Source organism: Durio zibethinus, chromosome 15 (genome assembly GCF_047325235.1).
Source record: "Durio zibethinus cultivar Kanyao isolate XHJ-2024 chromosome 15, ASM4732523v1, whole genome shotgun sequence".
Classification (NCBI taxonomy): Eukaryota; Viridiplantae; Streptophyta; class Magnoliopsida; order Malvales; family Malvaceae; genus Durio; species Durio zibethinus.
The window spans coordinates 22,701,200-22,712,335 of record NC_143176.1 but is presented as its reverse complement, the minus strand read 5'-3'; the positions used below and the strand labels follow the sequence as shown (position 1 = coordinate 22,712,335).

At 33.4% G+C, this 11,136-nt stretch overlaps 1 protein-coding gene across 4 annotated transcripts; it reads left to right on the top strand.

Moving 5' to 3' along the window:
* Window positions 1-384: 384 nt before the first annotated feature.
* LOC111301464 (putative cyclic nucleotide-gated ion channel 15) lies at window positions 385-4,583 on the top strand. 4 transcript variants are annotated; one of them, XM_089744907.1, is made up of 9 exons: window positions 501-656; window positions 1,051-1,183; window positions 1,302-1,369; window positions 1,522-2,080; window positions 2,176-2,388; window positions 2,505-2,797; window positions 2,981-3,092; window positions 3,399-3,635; window positions 3,783-4,583. In XM_089744907.1, the coding sequence occupies exons 3-9, from the start codon at window positions 1,341-1,343 to the stop codon at window positions 4,455-4,457; spliced, it is 2,118 nt and encodes a 705-aa protein (XP_089601033.1). In that variant the 5' UTR covers window positions 501-656; window positions 1,051-1,183; window positions 1,302-1,340; the 3' UTR covers window positions 4,458-4,583. The 4 variants fall into 4 exon arrangements, with proteins under 4 accessions (XP_089601032.1, XP_022752869.2, XP_089601033.1 ...); XM_089744908.1 differs by having other exon boundaries at window positions 516-656; window positions 1,051-1,145; XM_089744906.1 differs by having other exon boundaries at window positions 385-656; window positions 1,051-1,369.
* Window positions 4,584-11,136: the final 6,553 nt, after the last annotated feature.

Below are 11,136 nucleotides of genomic sequence, written 5' to 3'. Positions count from 1 at the left end.
TGTCGGAAACAGTAAAAAAAAAAGAAGGAAAAAAAGAAACTTCTATGACCAACGTCTTGCAGTTTTAACTTACCGTGGATCAGCGGCAAACACGTGTGAAGATTCTATGGGCATGCGTATCTAACGAACGTAAAAAGAACCCTCTTCTGGTTTCTGTTTTCAGGTTCATTTGTTTAAAGCCTTTGGACAAACTCATATGGTTCTGTCTCTCTTGTCTTGTCCTTCTCATTAATAATTTGATTATTATAAAATTCAGCAAAGTAAAACAGTATTTTATTTTTGTCTTTTTCCTTCAATGCTTTCGTGATAAAAAATTCATAGGAACTCTGTCACTTTCTCAGAATTCTTTGGTTTTTAAGTTAACTAACTTGCTAATACAAACCCCGTCAATTTCGGGCGAGCATAACGAGATGGGTATCTATTCATTATTCTAACATTGGAAAGTGTTGTTTAAACTTTCCATTTCCAGGTTATTAGAACTTATTTTAAATCATTTTTATGAAAGAAAGAAACAAGTTTCTTGGGTTGCTCTTTTCATTCTTAGAGATCATCATCAGATCAGTTGGAAACTGAATTAAGAGAAGAAGAAAACTGAGTTTCAGGATTTGACATTGTTTGGCCTTATGTTTCGGTGGCAAACGGCAATGTTATTCCCTGTATGTTAGAATCAGTATTAAGGATCAAAGTTTTGTCTGTTTAGAATCATATTCCATTTAGCTCTGCTTTATTGACTTTTATTCTCTTCCAAGTGGCTCAGACTTCCTTTAAAATCAATAAAATTAAGAAAAGAATATCTATGGTTGTTGTTTTCTAGTCATGGTCAATGTTTTTATCTTCCATGTTTCTGTTAGAATCTTGCTCACCAAATTTCTAAACCATTTTTTTGTTTTTGTTTTTTTTTTTTTTTGGATTGAATGTTTATGGCTATTTGATATATTTTCCTGCTTCATCTCATTACTGACATTATGGAAAATCTAACATTTTTTCTATGATCTGAAAGAGCCCATTATGAGGACTTTAAATTAACAAATTGTCACATGTTTTGACCAGCTCTTTTCGCCTAAAAGGAGGGGGGGGATGGTCTTTAGAGTTGCTTCATGATCAAGCTGAATTATCTTTCATGCCATTAAGTCACATGATTCCTGGTTCGAGAAAATATTGAAAGGCCTTTTCTGCTCTTGTGGTTTAAGCTCTTGCGACTTGCCTAGTCAACATTAGTTGATTTATGACCAGATATCTATAAACAGTTGTTTTAGGCCCTGTTGTAAACTTCTTTGCCTTTCTCTCTTGTCCTATTACAGATCCAATCTAATAGCTGAAACAACATTGGAAGCAAAGCCATGGGGTATGGTAATTCAAGATCCGTAAGGTCCGTTCCATCTTTGTTCTTTAATGTCTCTATTAAGATTTCTCATATGATTTCAATTTCATATATTCCCATTAGCTCTGCTTTTATATAAGTTAATAGTTCAAACCAGCAATGAAACAATCATTGATTAGTGGCTTCATGTATATTTTCAGATTTCAGGATGATCTCGAATCAGCAAAGCTCCCCACAATCAATGGAGACGGTATGATAAAGTTGAAATACAATATTAACGGAACGCAAAAATCGGAGTCTAGCACCAAGAGGGCTAAGAAGGAGTTGCCTAGTAGTAGGGCAGGAAAATCATTGAAAGCTAAAGTACTGGCCAGAGTTTTCTCTGAGGACTTTGAGAGAGTGAAGAGGAAAATTTTGGATCCTCGAGGACCAATTATTCGCCGATGGAACAAGATTTTTCTAGTAGCATGCTTGATTTCTTTGTTTGTGGATCCTCTTTTCTTTTATTTGCCAGTAGTTTGGGAGGAAGTCTGCATTGATATTGGAATACCACTTGAAGTTATCTTCACTATACTTAGATCATTGGCAGATGCCTTCTATATAATTCAGATTTTCATTCGATTCCGGACAGCTTACATTGCACCTCCTTCTCGTGTATTTGGGAGAGGAGAGCTTGTTATAGATTCCAGGAAGATTGCTTCCAGGTACCTTCAGAAGAGTTTCTGGATTGATTTAATTGCTGCCCTCCCACTTCCTCAGGTATCTCATGATGAAACTGATATTGGTCTTTTCATAGTACTTTGATGGATTCAATGCGTAAAATAAAAGGCATTAGTTACTTTCATTTATTCCAGGTTTTGATTTGGATCATCATTCCCAATCTTAAAGGTTCAACAATGACAAACACCAAAAACGTGCTCCGGTTCATAATTGTTTTTCAGTACCTTCCAAGACTCTTTCTTATTTTTCCACTCTCATCACAAATTGTCGAGGCAACTGGTGTTGTGACAGAAACAGCATGGGCAGGTGCTGCTTATAACCTGATGCTCTACATGCTGGCAAGCCATGTAAGTGATTAACCGTAAAAATTTGTTCACTGATATGCCTGAGCAGCAATAAATCCCTAACAATGTGTGGCATGAAAAAAAAATTCATTGTGCTTATTTGTATTTTTCTTAAAAAGGTTTTAGGAGCTTGCTGGTACCTTCTTTCAATAGAAAGGCAAGAAGCATGCTGGAGAAGTGCTTGTGATCTTGAGGAGTCATCTTGTCAATATAAATATTTTGATTGTCATAGGGTTAAAGACCCTGGCAGGGATACCTGGTTCAGGTCGAGCAATATTACTAGCCTATGCAGTCCAAGTTCCACCTTCTATCAGTTTGGTATATATGGTGATGCATTGACATTTGATGTCACAACCTCACCATTCTTCAACAAGTACTTTTACTGCCTTTGGTGGGGTTTAAGGAACTTGAGGTAAATTGTTTCCCCAGAAATTCTCATTTTCATATAAATTATCCTTTTTTTTTAATTAAAAAAGAAAAATTCTTTAAGCACCAGTAGATTGACCTGATTTCACTGATTAATTTTTTTTTATGTTAGAGCTAACACCAGAAAGACAGATTGCTTAAATTCTAACTGTCTGTGTCTTATGTGCAGTTCTTTGGGTCAAAATCTTGGCACAAGCACTTATGTTGGAGAAATAAATTTTGCCATCATTATTGCGACTCTCGGGCTGGTTCTGTTTGCTCTGCTCATCGGGAATATGCAGGTAAGAGATGTCTCTAAACCATTCTTCTTTATGCACTTATTTAAAATTTAAGCACATAGGCTGCATCATATGCCCTGAGACAATTTAAAATTTAAGCACATAGGCTGCATCATATGCCCTGAGACAAGATTCAAGTAAGAATTCTTGAGGCTAAACTTCTAAGGTTCACACCCCAAGTCAAGAGGGCCATATCTCACACTATGCTAACTCAAATCTTGGACATCATCTTGGAGTCCCTAGAAAATTTGATGTCATGACTTGACATCTTATATTGTTGGTAATTCTGATATCATATGTCACTGGCAGACATACCTTCAATCGACAACTGTTAGGTTGGAAGAATGGAGAATCAAGAGAACTGATACAGAACAATGGATGCGTCATAGGCAGCTTCATCCTGAGCTAAGGCAATCTGTCAGAAAATATGATCAGTATAAGTGGCTAACTACAAGAGGAGTTGATGAAGAAACTATACTCAGAGGCCTTCCCTTGGATCTACGGAGAGACATCAAACGCCACCTCTGTCTTGACCTTGTTCGACGAGTAAGTCATCAGACTCAACATTTCTAATTACATTACCACAGTAACTCATTCTAATGACATTCTTGTAGTTGAGGTAAGACTTCATGCTATTCATTGGCTACAATTAGCAATAAAGATGATATGTGACTTCCTTTATTACATCAACAGGTACCGCTGTTTGATCAGATGGATGAAATGATGTTAGATGCAATCTGTGAAAGGCTTAAACCTGCCTTGTGCACCGAAGGCACATTCCTAGTCCGTGAAGGTGATCCTGTCAATGAGATGCTCTTCATAATTCGAGGCCACCTTGATTCTTACACTACGAATGGTGGTCGTACTGGATTCTTCAATTCATGCCAGATTGGCCCTGGAGACTTCTGCGGTGAGGAACTGCTGACATGGGCCTTGGATCCTCGTCCTAGTGTCATCCTCCCATCTTCAACTCGTACGGTCAAAGCAATATCAGAAGTAGAGGCCTTTGCTCTTAGAGCGGAAGACCTCAAGTTTGTGGCATCACAGTTTAGAAGACTACATAGTAAACAACTCAAACACAAATTTCGGTTCTACTCACACCAATGGAGAACATGGGCTGCCTGTTTCATACAAGCAGCATGGCGTCGGTTTAAAAAACGAAAGGAAACAGCTGAACTTAGAGCTAAGGAGAACCTCACGGCTGCTGGGCCTGAACCAACCGCACCTGGTTCAGGCTTGGCTATGTATGCAGCCAGGCTAGCAGTTAGCACTAGGAGAGGTGTTAATATGCATTCTGGATCTGATTCTGGTGTTGTCAGCTCCTTGCAGAAACCAGCAGAGCCAGATTTTTCTGTAGATGAGGAATGAATGGTAACACTCAAAATCGGGATCTAGTGTGTAGGTATCTAAATTTGTTTATTTCTTCACTAAGCTGTAAACAAAAGTGGACATTGAGATTATTTTTTCAATATTTATCTATATACAATTTACCAATTTGGATTGTGGATAGAAGATGGAAGCAGATGATTTTCTGTTTTTCAAACTTCCTTCAATTTGCTGCAATTTTAAGTGATCAACATTTAGCTCACATAGTGCCTGACTGCCTGTTAAAAGGATCTCTCTTGTAGCAGTTAAAAAGATCTCTCTTGTACCTACAAGGAAAATTTAAAAAACATAATGTGTTCTGGTATTCCTTAATGACAATAATGATCAATGGGCATTGTGAACCTTCTTCCCTTCACCCGTGGGCTACTCGATAACCATCAACTTCTAGGACCAAGGAAGCAGGACCACTTTTATTGGGTTCAAAAGTGGTTCACATGCAGCTCAAAGGGAGCCACTATCATTAGATTTGGCCACCAGAGTCCATGAGTTGATCATCCAGCTCCTTCTAGCGAAATTGGTCCCATGGATTTTAAGGGAATAAAAAGGAAGTCCTGTGGTCACACTTTTCTTTTTTGGAGGACAGACAAGTCAATGGGAGAGAAAGTGAACAGAAATGTTATAGATTTGTATAAAGCTAAACGCAGCCAGCCAAAGAAATTGCAAGGAAAATGACAGAAAAATCTGACTACTTTAATAAAAAGCTACGCTTCTCCTTCAAAGTTCAATAAGTTCCTAGTACATACATTTCAATTCCACAGTTACACTTTAGCTTGACATATGTATTCGTAAAAGTGATCTAGCTGAACAAAAGGCAAACCAAAAAACAGAATTAAATATGAAAGTGTGAGCTCCATAATTATGATCAAACTTTAGGTGCCCATATTCTTTGACTTGGGTAACTTTCCCAGCCCTTTAAAGTAGCAATTTCTTTTCCTGGCGAATGGGATGATCAAAACAATTCTAAATGCAAAAGTTAAATAATTAATTTATATAATCAGCATTTTATCGGTTTAAAATTTAAATTTCAATGTCTGTAATTTTTTTATTTTTAAACTGTTAAATTTAAACGAAAAAACAATGTTTTCTTCTTAGTCCTAAGATTCAAACTTAAAACTTTCAAAATATTTCTTCATTATATTAAGCTATTGTTCAACAGTTAGGAATTCCACTTTATATATATATATATATAAAAGTAGACACATTGATGGAGTAAAAAAAATAAATTTACCTGTGAAAGAGGGACATTTATCAGTACTGTAACAAAGAAACAGAATTGGCCCCCAAGAAGTTGGTCAGAGTCCCACATTCCTCTGACAACAGTAACACCCAAAAGCCAATAGGAAGAATTTATGGGCCCATGGCCTTTATCATACCCCAAGCAATTACTTTTGATATGGGCTTAGTCATTAGAGATGGACCCACTTTGACCACTGGCCTTGGCTGGAGCTTCTTCAGTTTGAAGTGGTCTAGGCAAAATTTAGAAAAAGCACAACAATAAGTATAGTTTTTGCATCAAAAGTAATTGAATATTTCAAAAGTGAATTAGAAACATAAGCTTTCCAATGAAGCAAAGTAGCTAGAAAAATCAATGATTCAAAGAAAGTACTAGTAATTCTTTACCTTTCGGGTCACTTTGATGTTCCTTAAAAATGACAACTTGAGTTTATGAGTTATTAAAGCCAAATTCATTGGAACAATTCTCTCTAGGCGCCCTTAATTATGTTCTTTGACCATTGAAAAATGAGCAGCCCAACAGAGAGGGAAGTCCTAAAAAATTATATTAAAAAGAGAGTTATTGACTTAACCTCCTCTAAAATATTTTTTTTTATGCTGAAGATTTAATCCGTCGATGTTGAACAAATTTTTAGTAACGTGAAAAAACCAAATTTCTTACTGTTCTTTCCCTTTAAAGTGTGAAACTTCTTTTCAACCATTCAAATTCAAATTACATTACAATTATACTATCTATTTTCACATTCTTATTCTTCCATTTACAGTTTAAGTGTGTTGACTGTGTGACTGTATAACAAGTTTGAATTAAAAATGGATATGGGAATTTTACCCTTTTATTTTTTTTTTTTCCTTAGAGTCTCAGATATATACAACAAAAGAAGAAATAATTACAGGAACAACTATGGAGATAGCTATCTACCAACAAAGAATAATAGTGTTGGATTTGTTGTTGTAGTGACAGGCAAACAAACTCAAGTGGTAATCCCATAAATGTTTCGTTGGCAGCTGAAAATTTTCGTTGTCATGGGATTCTGACTCAACTCGAATGCAGCCATTTTAACTTTCACAGGCGTTCATGGATATGGAGTCCACAAAAAAATGGTTGCAGTTCCCCATAGGACTGCACTTGGATTGGCCAAATTCCCCACCATTTTCCTTTTGCTATTCAGCAATATTTTCAAACACACTCTCGAGTTGTCTAGCTAGCATGTCGTGCAATGCCATCAAACTGCAAATTTTTGACAGGTTGTGACTTGATCGATGGTTTTGAAAGACAAGACTTCGGACATTCTCTTTGTTTCACAATGATATTGATTACTCATTATGTTTCTTTGATCTAGATATAACCAAACGGAAAAACCAATTGAAAGGTGACTTATAGTAAGACGGAAGTATTTTTTATGAAATAAAATCATAAGATTCTCACATTAAAATGAATAATATATCGCACAAATTGGATATAAATCTTTACATCTTTAGAATCTTCCGATTTAGGATTGAAGTGTTACAAAAGGTTGTCAAAATTCTTTTGAAAACCCTCACACTGTCTCAAAACCATGTGAGAATTTCAACGGTCCAAGCACCGAAATTATTAAAACGAGGGCATAAGTATAAAGCCCCAGCAGTAAATTGCATGCTTAAATTTTTATCAGTTAGAAGTTTTGACCCTAATCATTCCAATGAATTGCATCTTTTATTCCATGCATGCTTCGAGAATCTGTTAACTTCAAAGTCAAGTATCAAAAAAGTTGAAATCAAGTTAATAATCCTAGATCATAATACCCTATTAATTTCCTTTTAGGACGTGCCTTAAGATTATTCAGGTAGGTTCACTATTACAAGTTTGTAACATTATTCATGAAACTGCCCTTTTTTTTTTTGAATGATCGATGAACTGCCATTAGATGAAGCTACGATTTCCATGATGGGGGCATTTGAAAATGGTGTGATTTTTAGTCAGTTATTGAATAAGTAGCCTTGGAGACAGACTATAATACCTCCGTAACATATCGGAATATTCTGAAAATTTATTATATAAATAAAAACTTAAATTTAAATTTGTGATATATTTTTTAAAAGATAAAATAATAAAATTTTTACATTAAAATAAATAATATCTTACGGATTAAATATGAATCTCTATAAAAATAAACTCTTTTAAGTTTTAAGGGAGAACCAAAATAACGAAGCAACAACTCATCATTTGATGCATGTTTGGGTGTCCTTTTTTTTGAATGATCCAAAATGGTCGGCGAATTCTCCTCTGATATTGACCATTTCTTAATTTCAAAGCGGAGATAAAATCAAAGAAAAAGAAAACCAAAACAATTCCCTTTCATGGAATTTGAAATTTGGAACCAAAGACTAGTACTAGTTCATACTCGGTCAACTTTTTGGCCAAGTGGTAAAGCAAGTTCAAAGAATAATAAAATATATTTCAACTACTTTGAATGATTGATCACACTTAAAATATATTAAGCACATTTTTCCTGTTTCAATTGGTAGGCTGCGCAGTTTGTAACTCTCTTCCATTTCCATAATTTCTCAAATCTTAAATGAAATCAAAATTCAATTTCATGTTTATCAGTTGATTGACTTAGCTAGCTGATTCCTTTTGCCATAAATCTGCTAAATATTAGTAATTAACATGTTGTAGATGGGAACTTCTCCTGTAATATTATAGACCTGACAATCTAAAAATATGATATAATGATATAATACAAATGTTATACGAAAAAAAAACATAAAAGTGATCATTTAAAATTTTTATAATAATTATATATGAATTTAATAAAACAAAAAAATATATATTTTATATTTTCATATTAATACGAATTTTGACATGTAAATTTCATATAAAACACAATAAGAATACATAAATTTAATATTTTATACAATATAAATACATAAATTGCTAAATTTACACAATAACATACAATTTTAATAAAAAAAAAACCCAAATTTTCTTTTTCAAACAACTCAACTTTTTTTTTAAAATTACTATCTAATAGGGATATTTTTAAATTTTATTTGAATTTAATTTTTTTCAAGCGATTTTAAGGATTTACCTTGACATCAATATGATGCAATATTCAAAGTTTTATTTTTGGTTTTTTTTATTAATTAGATTCTTTGGGTGTTAAAGAATGTCAAAATGTGCCAAAAGCATCCATGACTAATCCAAATCAATTTTTCCTTTTCCCTTTTTGGGAGGGAATTTGAAATGGGCGGCATTGTTTGTCTTGTGAAGGGCTTTTCACCAATGTACAAGTTGCCATTTATGCTGCCAACAAAGCCATGTTAATTTTGAACGAAGAGTCACATGCAAAGATGATAATTAAGCCACACAGTTTAATTACTATTATATACACAAATTCCGTATATAAATTTGCATCTCTAATTCTCCATATTTTTTCTGCATTTCCACCTTTGATTTATATGGTTAAACCTAGCTTTCTTTTTTCTTTTTCTATGATGTTGAAATGGGAAGAAAATAACCAGACGCCTCAGGAAAACAATGTGACATTCCATTTTTCTCATTCGACGAATCAGAAGTCGCAGCCTCGCCCTTGTTTTTCAGATTAAAAGAGCTTGTTTGTCAAAGTTGAAAACCACTAGACCTCTCCCCTTTCCAAGTAATTGCTCACTTTTTTTTATCATACAATTATTTTTAAAAGATATCATTTAATAATTTTAAAATTCGAATCTTAATATTTATAACTTTTTTTTTCATTTTCAAGCTGCAACTTCTTATATGTTAAAAAAAATAACTAATCACCAAATAATTTCGTTAATTTGGTTATTATTAATTGATTGAATCGAGCATCTGCTGACTAATCTCTTACATGACACCCAAAACCTTGGAAAGAAGAAGATACACACTTGATTACGTACTAACTTTTTAGCCACTTTCACTAATGCAATATCACTAATTGAAGAGTTAAATTAGCTTAATCAACTAAACAATGTTTAAGCTTGATTGAGAAATGATAAGTGATCAATGATGTAAGAATCTCTCCCTAAGCAACTTGCACACGTAAGTAAGCACTTGAAAAACAAGATATATCAATGGATAAATATTGCATAGAGGGGTGGGCTTGTTGGTGGCTTACAATAAGCAAGAAATCCCATCATTAAGACTTGAGAATCGAGAATTAGTATCCATCATATGATGGTTTAGTAAGATGTGTTTAAAGTCAAGAAAGCAACAAAGATTCTAATAGTACTTTTGAATGCCGGTGTGAGATAAGGAATTTTTTTTTTTTTTTGAGAAAAAAAGAATTAAAATTAATATGAAACCTTAGACCAACCATGATCAATAGATATCAATAAAAGCAAATGCAAGGCTATCAGTCTGGTAAGAATACATATACCAATGATAAAGATGGTTTAATTTTACGACAAAATAATAATAATAATAAAAGATATTAAAATATTATTTCAAATAAGGGATCTAATTGGTTGAGATGGTAAAAGCAGACTACTTTACTTGAAAGATTTAGATTTAATTTTTGGTGTCAATATTATTTATTGATAGAATATTTATAAATTCAATGTATGTACTTATTGAGACTTGTGATATGTACTATCTTTGAAATGAGGTGTACTTTCTCATTTAAATTTAAAAAATAATCAAATATTATATTTATATATAAAAAAATTAAATAATCAAATAAATAAATTAAAATATAATTATATAAATTTAACATTAAATTAAATTAAATTCATAAACTAATAAAACTCGATAACCTCAAAATTATAGAGCCTATCCGAAGATTTAAAAATCACTTTTATGTTTGAAAATTCTTGTAGGAAACATTAATTAAAATTCTCCCTTGGTTAGGTGATCCATCTTCTCCAAAAAGGAGTGGCCCGGAGGAGAAAAAAATGCTGAAAAATCAGTGGATGTGATGGAAGCAAGGTGGCAGAAAAAACTTAATGTTGTAATAATCAACGTTGAGAAAGAGAAGTGTGCCTTATCCGAAAAGGTGAAGGCTAACCAATTTGTGTTCCTTGACGATGATGCAAGAAATAAATCAAGCTTTGTCTATGCCCCTTCTTCGGTGCTTCATCATCTGAAATTCCCCGACAAAGAGGGAAGCAGAAAAACTTCAGCTCTCAGTCTGGGCGGCTTTGGATTGTTCTTCTTGCTTTCTACCTACACTTATCAATAGGGTAGGCTTTGGTTTTGGAGTTAATCATCAAAGTTCTCATTTCCATGACCTTATGTGGCTTTCAAAGTCAAAATCTTGCAAACCAACTTTCATGGATTGATAAATCCATTTTGGTTTTTTAATTTAAAGAGAATTCGTATTATTGGTTTAAGGTATTATCCGTTTTAATTTTAAAATCTTACGATTTTATTTTAAAAAATATTTAATAAATTTAAATATCTACTTATATATCATAATTAATTTTCAGAATTTCT

What these genes read in the sequence shown, in the direction of transcription:
- LOC111301464 (XM_089744906.1), top strand. Translation starts at nt 1,341, where the DNA reads ATGGGGTATGGTAATTCAAGATCCGTAAG. An exon ending in GGTAATTCAAGATCCGTAAG is followed by an intron (nt 1,370 to 1,521) that starts GTCCGTTCCATC and finishes GTATATTTTCAG; the next exon opens with ATTTCAGGATGATCTCGAAT. An exon ending in TGCTCATCGGGAATATGCAG is followed by an intron (nt 3,093 to 3,398) that starts GTAAGAGATGTC and finishes TGTCACTGGCAG; the next exon opens with ACATACCTTCAATCGACAAC.